General features: G+C 38.3%; 3 protein-coding genes across 13 annotated transcripts in view; 1 reads left to right on the top strand and 2 right to left on the bottom strand.

Moving 5' to 3' along the window:
* Positions 1 to 7,971, top strand: part of LOC111250296 (uncharacterized) — a 30,070-nt gene extending 22,099 nt beyond the window's left edge. For 2 of the 8 annotated variants that reach the window (XM_086986291.1, XM_022805312.2), the window contains 2 exons: positions 5,232 to 6,018; positions 6,541 to 7,971. Coding sequence is in view for 5 of the 8 variants with exons in the window: in XM_022805311.2 (XP_022661046.1) it covers positions 5,473 to 6,018; positions 6,541 to 6,822 (828 nt within the window). In the remaining 3 variants the exon portion in view is untranslated. Of the gene's footprint in view, positions 1 to 4,087; positions 4,216 to 4,284; positions 4,527 to 4,752; positions 5,004 to 5,231; positions 6,019 to 6,540 lie in introns of those variants that run through there. The other 6 variants (XM_022805311.2, XM_086986289.1, XM_086986288.1 and 3 more) reach the window with 6 other exon arrangements.
* LOC111250294 (uncharacterized) lies at positions 127 to 3,986 on the bottom strand. Its single transcript, XM_022805308.2, has 2 exons — positions 1,802 to 3,986; positions 127 to 1,240 (listed from the first exon to the last, which is right to left on the bottom strand). Exons 1-2 carry the CDS (start codon positions 3,343 to 3,345, stop codon positions 274 to 276), a joined length of 2,511 nt encoding a protein of 836 aa, XP_022661043.1. The 5' UTR covers positions 3,346 to 3,986; the 3' UTR covers positions 127 to 273.
* Positions 7,972 to 9,910: 1,939 nt separating the features above from the next.
* Positions 9,911 to 19,136, bottom strand: LOC111250291 (V-type proton ATPase 21 kDa proteolipid subunit c''-like). 4 transcript variants are annotated; one of them, XM_022805303.2, is made up of 7 exons: positions 18,929 to 19,052; positions 16,215 to 16,536; positions 14,391 to 14,439; positions 14,087 to 14,170; positions 13,352 to 13,555; positions 12,892 to 13,081; positions 9,911 to 12,520 (listed from the first exon to the last, which is right to left on the bottom strand). In XM_022805303.2, the coding sequence occupies exons 2-7, from the start codon at positions 16,279 to 16,281 to the stop codon at positions 12,491 to 12,493; spliced, it is 624 nt and encodes a 207-aa protein (XP_022661038.1). In that variant the 5' UTR covers positions 16,282 to 16,536; positions 18,929 to 19,052; the 3' UTR covers positions 9,911 to 12,490. The 4 variants fall into 4 exon arrangements, with proteins under 4 accessions (XP_022661038.1, XP_022661039.1, XP_022661036.1 ...); XM_022805304.2 differs by lacking the exon at positions 18,929 to 19,052 and adding an exon at positions 16,672 to 16,797; XM_022805301.2 differs by lacking the exon at positions 18,929 to 19,052 and adding an exon at positions 16,603 to 16,781 and having other exon boundaries at positions 16,215 to 16,500.
* Positions 19,137 to 21,261: the final 2,125 nt, after the last annotated feature.

Here is a 21,261-nt window from a genome sequence, read left to right as displayed (position 1 = left end):
CTGAAGAAAATGCTGTTTAACCACCTACTATATATATATATATATATATACATATATAACGTTTTTAGCGCCGGTTGTAAGCTGTTGTATTCAAATCGTGAACTTGACCAGGCTCTCCGAAGAAGTCGCTGACTGGTAATGGCTTACTATGTGAACCATAATCGCGATTAATGTAGAACGGTTGGCTGAATTCAACTAGTGTTGTAAAAAAAAAAGCTTTTATTGTATTTGAATTAAAAAAAATGAAATTAAAAATTTGAGGAACAGTTGTTACTAGCATACCCTTTCATACTTAATCCTCTCGAGTTGAACAAAGCACGATCTGCAACTTTTCTCATCCAAGATGGAAGGACGTTTCTGCTCACTCCACGAGTGCTTCTCTTCCAGTCGACTAAACGACCGCCGGAAGAGTGAGGCTATACTGATCCGAGGAAAGCTTACGAATGCTGACTGTGATGTATGTCTATTTTTAGGAACCGGTTTTGACTTTACCATCAGATTTCGAGCTTCAGACGAAATGCCAGCCTCCGTTTCATCGATCGAACATTCCAAGTTACTTAAATCAATGTCCAAAATACTTGTATATGACGCACTTGGTTGCCGTCCATCGTTGTCTTGAGGCAGCTGACTTTTTTTCGGCGACCTATTTTTGATATCTCTTTTCGACTGTTTTATTAACGGATTTGCCGGATTCGCTATCGATTTTTTGGGCGGAGTTTTACCGACTGTTTGTTCTCGTTTTAAGCCCGCCTTCGCCATTTTAGGTGAGGCGCTATTAGGTTTTGTACTATTTTTGGGCGCCTTTTTTGGCGAGACGATTGCAATTTCCGCACTAGTTCTATCGTTGTTGGACAAAAAATTTTGTGGTCCTTCATCGGTTTTTGTCGCCTTGAGGGAAGAGCTTTTACTGCTTGCGAAGGTTGTTTGAGCCTTGGGTGAAATATTATTAGCAAGTGCGGTCGATCTTCCCTTATCTATCTCCGGCCTTTTCGGGCGGGAGTTTCCGTTTTTCCGACTAGCCTTCCCGTTTTTGGAAACAGCACCTCCGGTTCTTGAAATTACCTTTAGTATCTGTATTGGAGAATCTCCAAGCATTTCAGCATTTGTTCTTGACTTCTTTGGTAGATTGCCTTTGACACTTCCACTATCACCGGATCTTTTAACAGCCTGATCTCTCACTGCTTTTGTGGCCTGTTTGGTGTCGACTTTCGTAGAGGTCGCAGCATGTGCATGGCGAAAACTGCCAAACAAGAGAAAAAGATATCAAATTAGTACATCAGTTAGTTCAAATTATTAGAACATATGACAATAGGATAAAATACGGAATAATAAAAATATCGCGTATAATATAGTATATGCTAAATGAAGGCCTTCGGTGAGTTTTGCGAAAGCCAGTTTGCAAGCTTCAATGGACGATTTACAGCGCATACAACAACTAAATGAAGCTGCTTCATTTTGACACGTAATAACTGTTATATAAGAAAAAAACTCTGTCGATAAGCTTACCCCTATAGTAAATCTACGCTTTCCTTAACATTCCTCAACCGCTCAACCGGAAATTCCTTAACATATATCGACCGCATTTCAAATAACTTCAGTCTTGTACATACAACCCATCCTCAAATAATTTTCTTCATATTAAGCAATACGTAATGTAGAACCCAGTAAATTATGGTAACCGAAATATTAAGATGCTATTCGCTGCATATATAGCTGTATCGTTAAAACAATATTAACAACGATGGTATATTGTGCATATCTTAAATGGAAGCCTTTGCTCTATCCATAATGAGAGACATACCTCGTGTGCCCTCCAGGTTCTTCATAGCGTGCCGTTACAACGTAACAGTCCCTTTGAGTGCATTCGTCAACTAAACGCCGTCGTGCCATTTCTTTTTGATCATACCCACTTTGGCACTCATCGGTACCCGTTTTCTTCGCATCTTCGTCTGAGCTATGTCCATCTATAGCACGCCCGTTAGGTTTATTCAACACGCTCAACTGATTGTTTGAATTTTTTATTGAGGTGATGCTAACTGTTCGCTCAGTTTTGACGCGTTTCCCCTCAAGTTGTGCAAAACGCTCGCGTCGAACCGCCGCTCCCTTCCACACTTCTCGTGGAAATCTATTGTTTGATGTCTGGCTCCGACGCTGCTGTGGTTTTTTCAACCTGGAGTCACACGTGACCTGACGAGGTGATGCCGCGTGCTTCAGTAGTAGCGGCTCTGCACCATTAACCTCGGATCTGTATTGTTCCGTATTGCCAATGCGGACTTCAGTGTTCAACTCCGGCGAATAGTTCATCAGAGCTCGACTTTGTAACTGGAAATTGCTGCAATTGCCGCTAATAACAGCATCAGTGCTACCACTATTCAGCTCGTTAACCGTTCTCTTTTTGAAAAGCGAGACATTGTCACGTATCTTTGTTTTCGCTGTCGTGTTAATACCATCATATCGTCGTGTCGAGTTAATCAGAAGTGGAGATTTTCTAATGGCGCAGGCCGATAGACCTCGGAAAACGCCATCGGCTTTGTAGCTGTTAGCTTTTGTGCTATACATGGCTGGCATGACTACGACACTGTCGAAGATGCGATCGATCCCGTCAGAGTCCAACAGCAGTTTGTGAGCGTTGTCCGAAGTAACCACCTGATCTAATTTCTTTTCGTCTTGTGCCTTGCTGGGTTGGTGGCCTAACGTTAGCGTTGGCCTCACGTTTTCTTTTAGGGACGCGCAAGCTGTATTGCTTGAGCTTCGTTTTAGCGATAAATCCCGAATTTCCTGATTCACAAGTAATTTCTGTTCTACTTCACAATAGACCTTCTTTTTATCTTTGCTGGCTTGATTAACGTTATGAATTCTGTGAACCCGTCTTTTGGCTATAACTCTCTGAGCCTTACGTTTTAGACCCTCGTTCTTTTTCTCTACGCTTTTGTTTAATTTACCATTCCCACCTAATCTATCTTGAGACAGTTTTGTTCTGAAAGCGTTTGACTTGCCAGCCGGCTTCCAACATGCTTGGCGCTGTCGGGCATTTTCTGACAGCTCGTTTTCAAACAAAGTTATTCTGCAAGCTTCGTCACAGGTTTGCAGTTCATTTTGCTCTAGCTGCCGCTTTCCAGCTTTGACCTTAGCTTGACGTCGTCGAGCTGCTTCACGCTGCCTAGTAGTTTCATATGGGGTTGGAGGTGAATGCGATTCGGGAAAGGCAAACAATCTATATGGATCCGAAGTGCTGCTGCTGCTGCTACCCTCCGGTGATGAATCCACCTCATATAGATTGTCTGATGCCAAACTCGAACCGCGAGGACAAACGGAATTTGTAGAGTTTATGGAGTAAAGCCACATTCTTCTGCTCCTGCGAAGCGGGCCGTTTTTCCTGAACGCATCGCAATCCGACGCACTCTTCGAGGTCGTCGAGCAATCAAGTCGGATATATATGGATCACGAGCCGTAAATAGAGAGAAACACACACATAAAGAAACACGGCTCGTCTAATTGTAATCACGGTCTTCCGTAGCCGCCAGCTGCTGTCGATATTTGAAGGCTATCGGGCTACTTTTTATCTCCGGAGGATATTCAATTAGCTCGTTCGACTGTGTTTCTCTTCATGCAAATACGCGTTACCTCAAGGTTACTCAACGTCTTCCTTATGCTCAATCAGGCTTAATCAGAGCCTTTCGATAAACACCAACAAAGTAAATATAATATAGAAATAAAAATAAACAAGTTCACTGTCTAACGATTTTCATCTGTGGTTCCTCACCCTTGCCACCGTGCGCTTAGCCAAACTCAGTACAGAAATAATTTCTACGTGGCCGATCCGTAGGAGAGATGTAGCAGAACTGTCTACGCTGTCCACACACTGACAGAACTGATTCCGGCTGAGTATCCGGCTGCCCAGATACATATGCCCAGCTATTTTGCCACTTTGCTGTTATATTTTTTTCGTGTTTCTTCTACACTGGTCGCCGCGAATACAATGAATTCAATGCAGGGATAACCCAACCGCCGACCGTATCTGGAATTATTTTGGCGCTAAAGTTGTAGCAGACGAAATCCAGCGGAATTTGGTCCGCGCGGAATTCGTAATTGTGAAATAGTAAACAATTTTACTTTACATATGGCAACACGGCAAAGCACGCTTTGGTACTGTGATGTCAGCTGATTTTACGTTAGTACTGTCCTCCGTCTGATGCAATACCTAACGGCTATACCGTACGTAAAACTCGAAACATAGGGATAGGTACTATGTAAAGCTTTTTACTATGAATTTATTAAATAAGTTTGTTTTAACGTCAGAACCTCATGTCCTTTTTGCACCACTTCTATAACGATAAAGAAGTACTATCACGTGAAACTACCTGTAAAGATAAGGGACATGACTTTACCTACCCTATAATGAGGATGAGCCAAGGCGTTTCTTGTTTTATTCACCTAATTATACATAGGCGGCGTTGCGGACATGTTTGAAGAACATTTGAGGTGGCATGCAACATGGGCGAAAGCAATTTTCATTTCACACATCGGTATAAGCCTCTAATTTCAACATTTTTCTGTTCGAAAAGTCTTTACAAGTATTTATTTATTATTAAAATTTTATTTTTTATTGATTTATATGTAAAATTGGATTTTAAAATTCAGTGTTAAGGAACCCGGCTGATTTGACATTTGGAAATTCTCTGCGGCTCGAGTTTGGTTGCTTGATTATTGCAGTGTTAAAACAAAGTGATATTATTTGTCATTGTGCGAATTGTTTTAAAAAATCTGTCGTCTCAACGTCTAGCTGAACCATGCCGTAAAAGTGCTAAACTGATCACGTTGTCCAGACTGGCTGACACAATGCACGTAGTAACTTAATAGATAACGTACTCACATGTTAATCTAACGGATACGTTTTGCCGAATTCGGGCAGAGACACACTTTGTTTTGTGGTGCAAGCCAGCCGTCTGATGGAATGCCTAAGATGTGTGATAAAACTCCAAATATGGGAGCTGATTTAAGAAGTTCCGTAACTATATGGATGATCTACGAGATCACAGGCGTTTCATCTGTAAAAATATGAATTTCTAACTTGAGCCGACAATTTGTTTATAACGGCCGAAGTCGATACTTTCGTTACTGCTGTTTCATACCTGCATCTTTGCGATTCATTAAGTTTTTAGTCTATCATATAGATTAGAATTGTAATATCAGAATTCCTGTGACATTGAATTTTGTCTACTGGTTTTCAGGTAAAACCGATCGCATGAAATTGGAAACGCTGTTTAAATAACTCCACAGTTATTACTAACAGCTTATGCCCCCTTACAGGTCGTAAATAGCCAAACACACGTTATTTGATGATATATGAGATAAACGTTTATTTTGGCAATCAATATTTTAATCATTGTCGATATTGATTGTCAAATCTTTGTGGTGCCGTGCCGAACTATAACGCTGCTGTGCTAACCATTCTTATTTTACATAATAGATATGGCGCGCGTGTTGCTATGTGACGAAGAACTCGCCATAGAAAATCAACGTACCAAAGAACTAAAAAGTAAGAGAGCCTTCATAGATAAGAGACATGCACTGTTCGTCTCTGTAGCGATCATTACGTTTATCATCATTTTACCTATCCTGATTCAACTTGTTCACCGAAACACACAAGTGACATCACCTGTGTCTTCGATTATCATTCTAAGAGGCGAAGGTCAAACAACTGGGGTTTCGTTGGACGACCCCCTTATCTTGACCGAACGGCCTCCAACACCAGTGACAACAATAATGATATCATCGACAGCACAAACGACGAGACGGCTATTAAATGCGGTCAATAATAAGAAAATTATGCCTCTGCCAACGAATACTGACAAGCAACATATATTGAAAAACGATAATTCTCATTGGATGAATAGCTCACCTCTGGAGAACTGGAAAGCTTTCCTCAATGTAATAGAACTGGCCACAAACTTACCTCCGAAGTTGGAACCGTCACATAGATTTGTCATAGACGAACATCGACATCTATATTTAGAGGTACGTACGATTCAACTACCTATTGAAATGAGAATTTGCCACACTGCAAGTGTGCAATACACGGGTCATGGCTACAAGAGTCGTAATCATGGTTTTTCATAAGTGATAAAATACCGAATTAAAAGTTACTGAAATATTAGTGCTCGATTCTAGTTTCATTTGACTACATTTGTGTAGTAGCCAAGATTCTTATATTATGGTTCTGTAGCTTAATTAATTGAATTAATTTAATTTTGTATTTACTAAATAATTAATATTTTGAAGGATAGTTTTGGTGTCGACTAGTTATGACAGCTCGAAAAAGAAGCTATATACGTGAATACGCTAAGAGGAAAGCTAGATATCTCACACATATTTTTTACTAAACACGTTTTTAGATATAGGACATATTTAAAATGAAGAAAAATCGTTTCATCTATTTTCAAAACGGTTCTTTCTCTCTTATATATATATATATATATATAAAGGATTAAATATCTCACCAAACTGATTCCTAAGAGTCGATTTTACTGCTTTTATCAGATGCATGATGGCGAATACTGCACGGCAGTGCTGTCGTTTCCAGAAGCCTTCGTCAAACCGCGAAGTGAAAGCAATAACCTTAAACAACACAGTACGCATTCCAACGATGAACTATTCGCTAAAAGTTATCGAAAATTGCCATTTAATTTAACAGTAACAAGTGATTTATATCTTTTGAATCTGAAGATCATATCGGATAACTGCGAAGGATTACCGGTGATTCCTATAAGGCAGATTAAGGCGCTACCTCCGGGAAAGATATTTCTCGATCTAGTCACATAGAGCAAAGAGCATCATATGAAAGTTCAGAGATCGCATTCCCAGCGTTCACATTAATTCAATTGTACTGTTGTTTCAATTGTACTTGTTGGTTTAATTTGTTGCACAGTTCTCACTGTAGGGTATCGTATTTCGATTGATATTCCTAATGCATTCATTGGGCAACACATTTAAGAAAAGGAAAAGAACACATGGCGAGAATAGCGAATAAAACTAAGAAAAGAAACCTTAATTATCGTTAAATAAAAAACTGACATCAAAGTCTAAAGATTTGAAGAAAGGGAGTAGAAGAGACATTGTGCGTTTCACCAATAATTTTGGCAAAGAAGAGACACCTAGTTTCACCAAACGTTTTAATAAGCTAAGGCGTAACAACATGAAATTACACAGTTCGGAGTCAAAACTCAATTCGATGTTTCGATGTCTGTTTGAGTATGTATATAATTAAGCTAGTTATTCCTTGCAATAGCTTTGTTTATCTCATAAAATTCCGACTGACCATAATCGAACTGTAGTGAGGGAAATTTCGTGTACGCCAGCACAATGGAAGAACTGCACCTCGAATTACGCAATTTTACTAGTAGATTGTTATGTATTCACATTTTTCGTTACACTAAAGGTTACTCACGACGAGTTTCTCCTTTTAAGTTCTATAGAGATCTGGCATCTCTCACATGAGCTTTAGCGTACACGAGTTTACCTAAGGCTTTACTATGTGCCCATTTTTGTTACATCGCAATATATATTAGTTCCTATTTGCTACATTTTTTTATTTATATAATTTGCGTAGCATTAGTGTGCCGATAGAAATATTTAAAACAGAAAGCTTTACTTGTATCCTTTAATTAGAAACTAGACTACTCAAATTATCGTCTTCACGTTCCAAGACATGTTATAACTTGTGAATTTTGTATATACATCCTCGAAATTAAAAGTTTATCGTTGAAGTTACCCGATAATAATCGCCATTGGAAAGGGTGTGCTCAGTACTCTTCAATCTCACTGATCGTGCAGATCATGTCGCTTCCCCGCTGGGATATTATATTTATTCTTTAAGTATATATTATTTAGCTTATTCAAGAAGGTTTACGCAGCTAACAACAAAAGTATTTAATCTGTGAAATAAATATTATTTGTTATTAACATACACAACATGTATTTCTTTGAAGCTACGTAGTGGTCCTTTCAGAACTGCTTTAACATGTTAGCCTTTGCTATCAAATTATTTATTCTCCACATAATGTTATGCGTTCAATTTGGGCTTCTTGTTATAAAGGGCGTACGTTTGTCCGCTATTCGTGTTACCAGATACATTAGTTCCTTTTAGAACAAAATAATAAGCTTGTCATGGTAAACAACATAGTGCGTCATCATCGGAATTCCAACAAATATCAGTTATTATTAAGCTTTTCCGCATTAGAGGAATCCTTACCACGAAAAATATTTCCTTTTTTTCCAAAATTCTAGGTCTACATTATTACCAAATACAAGAGATCTCTAAAAAAAAATAAAAACCGAATCAAGCCATAAGATGTTCAATAGGGTGTATATTTTAAAGGCTTGAAAATTCATCAAAATAACCCAAGAGGCTATTATTGATACACCTAGGTACCTGATGGTGAAACTAATGGTCGCTTTAAAAGCAAGAATATCAATTGCCAATTGGATCGAATTGGGTCGCCAATCGCTTTTTGAAATTTCCCGTCCCTTATGAACTTTTAGCTGTTCTGAAGTTTCACTTTGCAACTTTCGGCCCGCTACTTTGCCAAAATTTAATTTCGTTAGAATCATTTGTATACAGTGTATCTAAGCGATACCTTAACAAAACTACACTTATCAATATTTCTTGGCACACGGAAAAAAGTTTTTTTTTGATCAAAGAAGCAATATTCTAAAAATGACTAGTTAGTGCTTTAAGTGCCGAATAGCTGTAATTGCAGTGGATAATGGTTGTAATGATTAAGCATGATCTCCGGAGATAACATTTTTAGTTCATGCGAAACGTTTCATTGAAATATATACGCATTATATAATCTTAAAAAGAAACCTGCTGAAAAATTCTTAATTTAGATGCGCTATTCCGTGCATACGGAGAGCTAAAGCTTGCATAAAAATACACCATATGTCCGCTGGGACTTTAGACTTTTTTTTTCGAATACTGTCCGGACACATCGACTTTCTAGAAGTTGCTGAAAATTATTTTTGGATTATGTTAGCTTTGACCTAAAATAACATTACCGACCATAAAAACTGGTTATATTCAATTTTGTAAATTTATAAAGTATCTAGAAGCCAAACTGAATACTAAACATTTTAATTGTACACGCGAGACAGCCTTTCTTTCGCCTTTTTTCTCGAAGACAGCGAGTTTCATCACTTGGGTTCGGCTCTTTAGTTAGTGTTTACGTGAGATTATTTCTGCTGTATATTTTATACTTACCGGTTCGAGGTATTGTTCCTGTTTCATAGTTTATACGTTTATTTTTCACAAAGGAACGCCTTTCACTACTTTGCATTTACGCAGAACGACAAAATTCGCTATTCGAATAGAATTTTCTTAGTGGAGCCCCATGGAAGTTTCTACTGAAATCGTTGCTATACATGATCTGTTTACTTACAAATTTTCATATCACTTTTTATCGATAATAATACACTTCTACGGCCTGCAGTGGTCGCTTAAAACAACGGGAAAACTTGAAAACCCTTTCCGGATACGTTGTCGGATTAAAACGTATGCCGCCTATAGGGGTATATCGCGTCTATTTCACGCCACTGACAGAATACGATATATACGATATATAAGGTATAATCAACACAAAATGGCATGCTTTCTTGATGCTGGAAACAACAAGTATGTATACTATGTATACATAGAGCAAGCCTGATTCTGCAAGTATAATGCGAAGCTAGAGTATCTTACTACCCGTTAGCAAATAACTCTAAAAAGTTCAATGTTAAATCCGCTTTACTTTTACCACTTTATGTTCAATTAAAATATGGTCTAACGTGAATTTACGAACTTAGTCCAATAATTAGTTGATACCTACGTGAAATTTTTATGTATTGGATATCTAATATAATAACCAGTTCATTCCCGTTTGACTTCTTGTTCATCATTTGTTATTATCATCAGCATCATCATTTTGATTATTCCCATAGATTAAATCTTTTTCTCAGTTTAAGACAATTATACATGCGCTTATTCAAGCCAAAAACACTCAACGCAAATCGTATACAAGTGGAAATTACTCGTTTGTCATAAAAGCTTTTTACCTTTACCATCGCCTTTGCTTTCTTTTTCAAAATCATCGCCTGCTCTGACAAAATCCAGCAACTTCTACAATTTATCGCCACCACCTACATTCAGTGGTGTTAGTTAGTCAGCTAATATCGTTGACAATTTTATACCAGTAGATGGCAGCAATCTTAACTCGAGGAAAAACGATTCCATAACTCATAATAGATTTGCGGTATTTTACGGTTTCTCCTTGCTTTGTCTTCCCATAGCCTCACCGGTGGCAAAGCCCACACCCGAATTCACACATACATGTCCACCTTTGAAATCCCATTAATAATTGCTCTCGAATGCATAGATTAAGAATTAAAATTTAGTTTCTTTGCTCAGCGTTCTTGTTTGTCAACCATACATTTAACAACCTTAATTTTTAGCTCATTTATCAGGAATCTGTACCGGGTTGAAGAATTTACCAGCGACGAGATTAGTATCGAAGGGTAAGGCTTTAATCCAACGATAAAAAGTGCACATACCTTCCTTATGTATGCAAAATTAGTTAAATTCAAGTGTTTGATCCATACAAAAAACTTTATTCTCCAAGTTAGTCCTATGCGATACCCCTTAATAGAAGTCCTTGCATTCATAAGTGTTCGTCAAATTAATTATGCAATGCTGTCGGTAACCTGTTGACCCCCATTGATCGTTTCTTCTCAACTCAAACCAGCATTTACTAAACGGTCGTCTGCCATATAGTTGGACATACAGCACTCTCTGAGAATTGTAAACATGTAGTATTGCGAATATCTGAGTATCTCTTTTTTGACTAGGTTTTTTTCTATTTCTATTCACTGATAAATTTAATATTTTTCCCTTGGCTTTCTTGTTTTCAAAACAAGTTGTCTACTTGATAAATGATTTTTCTATTTTTATTTTTGTCTTTCTATATATCGCTTAACCAAAAAAAGATAATACGTGAACATTATTCTTTCTTTTTGGTATGGTATGTGTCTGCCCCTATTGAAGTGAGTCTGTATCTGTATAATATGTATACTGGTTTGCATTCTCTGTTACGTCGTCTTTCTTTTGAAATTTTCACGCTTCATCTGAATTCCATTTTAATACTTTTCCGTTATATAAATTTTTATTTTTCATTCGTTCTATTTGACTTGCTTGGTTTCTCTTAATTATTAGCTAATTATTCACTCGTTATTAACTCGACAATTAGCTATTTTATACTCCAAGCACAAACAAATTCATATTTTTCCACCTTTAGGTACGTTACTCCTCCAATTGCTTAAAATACTTCTTCTGAGCTGTTTTTTTTTTCTAGTAATAAATATTTATTAATTCTATCCATTCTCTCTTTCTGCATTTATATTTCGGTTTTGTATTTTCCTTATGGTTGTAACGCTGTTTTTTGACACCATATCGGAAATTTGGCAAGGTTTATCAGGTCGATGAGACGGATAAAATAAAACTGAGCCACTAATACCATTTTCTATTTTTCTTTGTGTTTTTATGTGCTACACTTTTTGCGAAGAGGATACGTATCGAAAAGCCAAACCATAAATTAGAAAGCGAATTTTCGATGTCGTATAGCAACATAACTATAGTGTCTGCGCGATACAGACGTAGCAACCCATTTAGATGCAACATAAAGATGTGTTTGATCAAATTCTCGAGTAACTTCTTAGAAAGGCATGAATACTTCACTTTTTTCATTATGGTTGCAAATTTTTTTGCAGACTGCCTCATACACATTATAGCCCGGCCGTTGTCTTGTCAAACCTTGCTTCGAACGTTGTATTCTTGCACAAATCTTTGAGCTACGTTAGGTACGTTCCTCCTTGCAGGCGATTCGACAGCTGATCTAATACATCACCTATTTTCTTAAACTACTCACTGAAAACAGCTTTCTCGGCAAATATAACTATCATGAATTAATGCTCAAAGAGCGAAATAATTACAATTATAGTAATCTAGCAATTATAAAAATTTCTCTTGCATTTTCCCATGCCCTCCCAAAGCAATGTACTGTGTCTACCTAAGTTCGATTAGACTATTTGCACAAGGCGCGGAATCGATACAATGAACTCTAGGGACTATGGTGCGTATTAAATCAACCATCTTTTGAGCGCGTCAAAAAGGATAGTTTAGGATCTGCATCCTTGACGTGCAAAGGAAGTAGTTTTTTTTTTGGCTAAACCACCACAGCGAGAGAACTATGGGACCTATGAGAAACAATGACTGCATTCGCGACATAGAATTTCTTGCTACTGCTGCTGCCTGCTTTGCTGCTACAGTGACTGCAACATTCGCGTTGTTGCATGTTCATATGCTTTAACGTACTTCTCGATAGGTCATATGGTCACAGTTATTTTTGTCGTCACACTTGCGTCTTCGCACTATCTGCTATTTTTGTTTTCAATTTTGCATTTACTTGTCGCCCATCTTGATCTTTGAAGTCTGAAATAATAAAGAGAAAGAATTAAAGGACCGTTCAGTGTTAGCAGTAAACAAGACATGTAATCTTTAAAGGTTTCGTAGGCTTAGATGCCGTAGGCACTTCTTAATGTCAGCAGTTATTAACTGGTATATGAGAAAACAAAAAAATCAATTATGACTTGCTGAATACGGACAATCTTTACAGTATCCAACATGTGGCATTGTACGAATAGGGTGACGAATACGAGTAGGAGATGACCGTGTAAAATTTTCACCTTACAAGGATTAGATATTTCGGCTTCCGTTTCCATGACACAGGAGAAATACAAGAACAGGGCCATAAGAAAACATTCTAACAAAAAGAATATACATCTATATATAGCGTATCGTACCATGATAATGGCCACGATTAAGCCGAACAATCCGATAGCTGAGGCAAAGATCTCAACAATGAGAAGTTTGACGAACAACGCAGGATTAGCAGCATCGGCTAAAGCGGCACCTGATCCAACGATTCCGACGGACATTCCGCAGAACAGATTTCCTAGGCCAACTGTCAGGCCTGCACCGAACATGATATAGCTGTAGAGAATACAAGCGGAGGCGAGAAAGAAAAGGTTGCATGCATTACGCATTTCAATAAATCATGGATTCATAGATATCAGCTTGTGAAGCCCGAACCTACTATGCAATTAGTAATTTTCCCGCCAAGTTTACCCATCGATCATATCAACCGCCTTGTTTAGCTAAATCTTCCTTTCCACCAGAACAGCTTTCGCAGCTTACGTGAACTGGAGAACCTTAAGCAAGACAGTACTTATTCTGCATCAACGAGAACACACCACCACATACCCGGACATGTAATTTCTCATCATCGCATCTGCAGATGCGTTCTCTTTCGTGAAGTCGTTAACATTTCCGCTGAGAACGATCGCCATAATTATTCCGTAGATGGCCACAGCTTCGCAGAAAATGATGGATACCAAATTTTTTGTTCGAATACGAGGAGCTTTCACACCACCGCCAACGATCGATACACCAGTCGTGTAAATTCCTCTATAATACAGTTGACAAATAATTAGGAATGTTTACGGGTTAGATGTTGCATGAGTTGAAGGTGAGAAACGCTTTTTGATAGTGAAAAACTCTATACGGAGTATATAGTGCGTATCTTGCATGCTCGCTTTATCCTTTAATCAAATCATTACTGTTATTATTATAACAATTTCAAAAATTATTTTGAAGTCTATGTCAGTTACAATAGGTCACCTTACAGTGCAGTGGTCGAATAGGCCACCTTAGAGCATCAAAGGTTTGACGGTAAGTGATCTTTGCTCGAATCAACTGCTACGTATCTTGCTCAGCTCATATGAAACACAGCAGGGTTTCTATTTAGCTAACAGGAACCTATAATATTCGTTGGACTATCAAACTAAAAAATAAACGTGTGTCTAAAAACCAATAGCGAAAACCAGTCTTCATTTAAGAAAAAGAGTCTGAAAGAATAGTGACCTTGCTCAACTGAAGGAAATCTAATATATCATACACTAAATTTGCTAAAACTTCCGAAGTTCAAGTTATACTTACGCAGCGGCCCCAACGACTGATAGCGCAATTGCAAGTCCGATACCCATCGAGCACCACATATGCGGGTGAATTCCTTCAAGGAACCTGAAATAAGGAATAACGACACAAAGAACACCTCTTTAGTCCAGAAACAAGTCTAATACGTAGAGTACTTCATTAAGTATTGTTTCTAAACACCATTTAAAAAAAAACGCAAATGTGTGATCATTATATTAGTCACATATAAATAGAGAATAGCGTGTCTCTGGCGTGGTTCGAGCCAAGAATATACAAATATTTTTGAATTGATTGGTTTATGACTCACCATCCGAAATCGACTCGTGACCCTCTACCGGTGCAAACATAGAATAGACCTAAAATATCAAACATACATACAGAGCGTATACTTATAACAAAGCTATATGCCATTAAAAATGTTATAAAAATGAAAAAATATGTAAAAAAAGTGTTATAGATTATTTGCGAAGTATTATACGTGTACTAGTGCCTCCTTGCCTGGACTACTTTTAGGTTCAATACAATGAAAAACTTGGGATCTGGTTCTAATCTTTTTAGACCAATTTAGTATTAACATCGGTAATAATAATAACAGAAAAGGAACAAAAGGTTTACGTGGTATTGTTGCCTAACGCATAGGCAGATACGATTCTTCGAGCATCCTTGTCGCGAGCTGGCCATAGGCGCACAGGAGAAGTAATCTGCTGCATTTTCATTGTTGTATATATGCAGATGGTATCATTATATCGAAAACTAGCTATTGATAGTAAAAACTCGCGCAATGGTAACTCATAGTAGTGACAAGGAGAAAACCTGTGTTTTTTGTGCAGGCTCCATGACACTCTAGTGAAGTCTGTTGTATACATCAATGTCATGATTAGAAGCAGATTGGTAAAAAACGCAATTGCTTTTAAATAGTTAGATATAAAAAAATATTTAGTATGTTCTTCAACGAAATTTGTAGTTTCAAAAAACTTTTATTATTAGTTATTTTTTAGTAATACAAGCATAGAATTAGAGCAAATATATAAACGTTCCATAATTCGAAACTAATTAATACTAGTGTATTTTTCAAAATGACCAATCTTGTTTTTCGTATTGTGTTCTTTAATATGATATCAATAAGTTATGCATTATCGTCCAGTGAGACGGACATTCCACAATTTCCACATTTCAGGCTTTAGAACGTTGTCGCATTCTGATTCGATATAAACGTTATGTTACCACCATTATTGCAATGAGGACATGCTCACTTTCGATATTATTGAACCTTCCACCCACACACTGCCTTGTTAGACACTGTCGATATTTCCATTATTGTAACTTATCCTAGCAACAACTGTAGGTGAACGTCAGAACCGGCCGCGTTCTTTTGGCGCTCATTTGTATATCCTAGCAACAACTGAAGGTGAACGTCAGAACCGGCAGCGTCCTTTTGGCCGCTCATTTATATCCCCCCCCTTTTTTAATTATTCTACGGTCCTCCAGCAGTGATGACAAGGATTTACTGTGATGAGTGAGTGCTGTGCCGCATAGTGAAACGTAGGTTAGCGGCGCGTCAAATCACATGACGGCCAGCAACTCATGAGATAATCAATCGTCTGACTGGAGCCATGCGCGCATGCGCTTATAACAAAGTGAATCATCGACCCTTCAGTCGTCCAGTATCAGTGGTTTCAGGCTTCTGAAAAGTAATGTATACTCATGAAACAGAACGACTCTTTTAACAGTGCGTCATAAAACAATATAGCGCGGACGCCTGAGAAAGTAGTAGACACTGAAGAACTTTTATTACATTCTGTTTCGATTGTGGTTTCGATTATAACACTCATCGGTTTAAAAGCACCTGCGATGTTAGCTTTTGAATAAGGAACCTCACAATCGAAAGAGCAAACAGCGATGCTAGGCCACACAAAACGTGATAGATAATTGACTCCATTTCCCGGTTTCAAAGCAATGAGTAGGATAGACTTCTCAGTTATTAACTACACAGCACAGACAAATATTGAATTGACTAACAATATCCAACTGTAGCAGCAGATGTAGCCATCTGCTAGGTGACGGTGTCTTTCTGTCTAAACCTATATTGAATATCGATGTTCGAGATCCTAGAAAATGTTCCGAGACTCACCTACGGCCACGATAGCGAATAGCGTTGTGACGTACACCACATGCTGTGAGTACATTAAGACACTCATATTGATTGATTTTGGTTGATTCTTTGACTAGAAAGAAAGGTAGCAATGGTTGAGTGGACAACAGTTTCGCTTGTTGTTTTGGAGTCAACGTCGTCGTCGTCGTCGGTCCCCTCCAGTTCGGTTCATAAGTTTCTACTACCACTCAACAGAAAAGCTGTACTCGTTACTCCAAACACAACAGCTACCCATACATTTGCAGAATCACTAGAACTGCTACCGCTGAAATCACAGAACGTACGTATAGCGACCTTTGACCTATAACAGAAAAATAATAAGAACAGACCAGCGCGTCAAAAGACAGTATCCAGCAGAACAACACACCTTCACTGCCTTGTACTAGTTGGTAAAGCTAAAAAGATTGTCGCCGTATTCATTCAGGAACCGTCATACGCATATTCTCCACTCCCGCTATTTCCTGCTGGTGAGAGAAGGGACCCGAGCGAACAGCAGGCCGCATGACACTGGCACACACGGTTGTTAGCCGTTATACTTGATAGTGCCACAACAACGGGCGATTGTGGTACGAGTGTGGTGTGAACGTGGTACGAACTCAGTAACAAATCACAAGGTATCGGAACAGACCTGATTGAAAGATTGAAGTTTGTCTGTCTGTGGATAGCTGACAGAGTTCCTGTAATAGGTTTTGAAAATTTGCGCCGATGGTCAAGATTAGATGGGCACGAGGAAAAAGAAAACGATCATGGAGATTTTCTATTCGTTTTCTTTTTATATTAAGGTTCATATCAGATTTGGGCTGGATGTAATTTTACCGTAAACTACTGTACTGATTGATTAGAGTAAGTGCAGACGACGTCTATTTTCGTTCATGTAGAACAGCGGAATAATTAACGGAATAATTAAAAAAACTATAAGAATTTTTGATGCTTTTTTGATAATATTATCGTTTTTCAGGGCGCTGATAGGTTGGTATTTCGCCGTTAAATTTGGGGCAAAGCATAAGATGAGCAAAAGCATTATTATAATGTTGCTTATGGTGGTTTGCATCGGTAGAATATGATTTTTTTTGTAGGAATTTCATATACTACAACATATCTAAAAGGATGAAGTAATTTAAAAATAAATTCAACATTTAATTTTCCAAACATCTTTATTTATAAAATTTGCTGGCATAAAAACAATTCATCTGACGATGAATAATTATTGGAATCTTGTAACAATTATACAAACGTTTTACTAGTTTTATTCATTGATTCGACAGTCGTGTTTATTTCGTTAGTGGGCTCATTTCACTGAAATGTTCAATTATATTTTGAAAACATTTATTTTAAGGGAAAATGGAGGCAACATGGGTAGGGAACTTTCATTATTTTTTGAACGGATCAAAAGAAAATTTATGTTAGACTCACTAACGCATGTTTTTAGTTGGTATTGATCTACTTCGCAAACACAACGCAATATTAAAACCACTAATTAATCTAATGAGATTAAGATGTTATAATCAAATAAATACGAGATACCCAATTTCCACGAAGTACAACGTTTATTGTTTTTCCGGTAATTTGTTTATATTTTTACATAATTAATTCCTATGTACAATATGTACATTTGTTTTTAAATCAGCTCGTATTCTCGTGCAGTTCAAAACTTGTTGAATAAATTAGGCCTACAAAATCAGACTTGAAAATAATAACATGTTTAAAAATTTGGGATCCCATTGTGTTCAAGTTAAAACAGCTTCACTTTTCAACCGCTCTTTTGAGAGCGATTAACAGGTGTCATGCTTAAGTTCTATTGAGAATAACTTTCCTTTGAACGACCAATCGGCATCTTTTCGTCAATTTGAAAAACGAAGAGGTAATAATTATTTAATAAAATGTTGAAAAATATATAAAATTATATATTTATTTAATGACATTTATGACTGTTAAGCTACCCTCTAAGAAACTTAGGAAAATCTTGAAATATACAAAAGAAGCCTGGTGAGTTTCACTTAATTTTAATTTTAAACTATTGTTCCTAACTGAAAAAGAACTAAGCAAAACGCTGCTGTTTAAAGAATCTGTATGATATTTCGCCAATGTTAGATTCTTATTCCGGTTGATAACGCAGTTACGAAGGACGGGTAATCCCATTACGACTGCGATGTCATTAATTATTTGGTAAGTTTAAAACGGCAAGCTTGCTAACGTCAGGGCCTAAATTTCAGACCTAGCTCTGTGTTTAACGATGGCTAATCGAATCTCTACGAAAACAAATTGCAGTTGGAATAAATCTGTAGAACTTACCGCATAGAACAGCCGCCCACTAAGAAAAATCGATATCATATCTCAATATTGTGTGCCAAGTAGCTGATGCAAGAGAATTTGCTTATATTCAGAAGCGACGTAGGTCGAGTTTTTGAATCTTAATAAAAGTGATGTTTTAATGTTCATTGTCCGGCTATTTTGGTTCCGAATAACCTCTGATGCTTCTTACCTATCAACAATCAATTCGTAAATGCAGTAATTATTTTAGAACGAAAATTCATATTTCTTTAATATACGATTTTCCATTGCTTCCCTGTTTACTTATCGAAAACTAACATACTCACTCCATTGCCCTGTTGCAACCGTCTGAAACGTTTCCTAAAAAGACGCGTCTCATTCACTCTTTCCGAGATTTATTTCATTAACTGTTTTAGGCTTACCCAATACAAGCAGAAACGATGTTTTTTCTTTAGAGATATCGTTGTTGCAGCTGCGGATCGTCTCTCCAGTCACAATACTAGCCTGTATTTTTTTTCTATACAGTGCAACTATAGCCAGGGTGCCGGCGGGGTGGTTTCCTGCGTACACTGCATTTGCCGTGGCTGCTGCCCGGCGCCGTAGCGGCTGCATCATCCTGAGCTCATCTTGGCTCCGCCAGGTGTCGCTTCCACCCTCGATTGTTCACGGTGTCGTCTGCTATTGTGTGCTCAAGCCGCTATTGTTGTTCGTGTTTATGTCGCTGGTTCTTCTCTCCGGCACAACATGGTCGCGCCATTAGCCACTAGCCCTCTCATAACACTCATACAAAGGAACGTAGCGGTCCAGGCAGCAATACGATTCGCTGTTCGTGAAGTGCAAAGACTCCGCGACTGTTTTTGCTCCTTGGCCATCAGTTCTTGTTCAGCTCTGTTCTGCGGCCTTTCAGTGGCATTTTGCGTTTGTGGAAAGTTTAATCCTGCAGTGGTTGCCCACGGTTGATAACTGCCGCTCGTACCTACTTACCATTTGAGACAATCGGATAGAGAGAAGTAGAGGAATTACTCTGTTGTTGCGAGCTGCCTGAGCGTATTCAGTCGGCTGTAATCACATCGGACTTGGCCAGAGCTCGACGGTGACCGTGTGATCTATTTGGTGTTATTGTGTATCTGTGTGTTCGCCGGTTGCAAGGGGTTAGCTGAGTGTTACTTAACAACGGCAAAAACAAGGGTGTGCTCAGCCGTCGGCGGCATTGAGCAGCATGAGTAGCAAGCGAAAGTCGCGTGTGGCGTTAGCTTCAGATTCAGAGGGGTCAGATGTGAGCGGCGACAACAACTCCACATCGACAAAGAAGAAAATCCGTGTAGCGGACCAAGATGACGAGGACGCTACATCCGATTCAGGGGATGAGTGGGGCTCTAAAGGTAAGCAGGCCTAAGTGTGGATTTGTGTATGTGTGTATCGTGGGTATGGGAAAAGCACTGTATATAAAATATTGTCACGGTTAGATAACAATCAACTGCTGTGCTCGAGCTGCATTGTGGTGTTACAAAGGCTGTACGGTAGAGAGGGAAAATGGGAAATAGGTGGTGTTCGGTGGTAACAAATTTTGCGGCCTGTAGAAGAAACGGGAAATTGCAATACAACCAAGAGGTTTTTCTCAGGTTTTCATAATCCTGTCTTATTAATTGGCTCTCAATGGCAGTGGCAGTGGAACTCGTTACCGGTCGGAGCTCTACCATCGCATTTTACTCGTATTTATCTATTCTTGTATATATATTTACTCTTATTTAAATCAATACATCAAAGCATGTGGCCTGTTTAATTCTCATGGTAAGCACTGCCGAGCCACCACTTTTTGTTACATTCAATATTCAAGTATACAGAATAACCGGCCACTCTACACCTTTCAAACATGATCACCCTGTCAGTAACGGGTTATTCGTTCAATATTGTTGTCCACACGATCGTAAGTGGACGATGCAAATAGATTTCATGAGGGAATTGCAGGGTGCAATGGCGATGCACTGTCCTTATACACTAGCCAGTACGGCTACTGGTGATCGCTGCTAAATGTCACTCAGTGTTTACTGCTAACATGACAGAAGAGACAACAGCAAACGGGCAAAGTAGCCAATATCGTACAATTCGGATGTTTTAGAACAGCAAGCCCAATAATATTAGCTGCTTTTCGCGTTCAAGCATCTGTGAGGGCCGGCGATATTCGGAAATTTCCGGCAACTCAATACAAGAAAATATATTCTAAGATCCGGCCGCCTTATTAATTATCGAAGATAATTACAAACTTCGATAATTAATAAGGCGGCCGGATCTTAGAATATATATTCTAAACTGTTATGGACAAAAATGCGTGTTTATTTTAAAATAAATCCATTCAATACTATCGTTTCGTATTGTAGTGGAGGATTACTACGCCAGATGACAAATAAAGTGGGTTCAGAAACAACGGAGTGCTGATGCCCACATGAATTTTGCTGCTTCAATGCTAGTAACAGCTAGGTGAACGGTAAAGGACGTGAAACTTGACGGTTTCAGCTCATTTGATCATCTAATATTAAAAGCCTCCGAGCGTTGTTAGTCGGTTCAAACGATATAATATACAATGCATACTCTCACAATATACACTCTCATGAATGGATAATATACTCTCATGACTCGACATGACTTTAGCAAGTGCATACTGCGAAGCATTGTTTACGGTGGTCGTTTCAAGAACTGATTTTACCAAGTAGGACCTTTATCATAATCTGCATATGCGTGTACATATAGATATGCA

The sequence above is a fragment of the Varroa destructor genome, unplaced genomic scaffold (genome assembly GCF_002443255.2).
Source record: "Varroa destructor unplaced genomic scaffold, Vdes_3.0 BEIS01000004.1, whole genome shotgun sequence".
Lineage (NCBI taxonomy): Eukaryota > Metazoa > Arthropoda > Arachnida > Mesostigmata > Varroidae > Varroa > Varroa destructor.
This window is presented reverse-complemented; position numbering and strand designations above follow the sequence as displayed.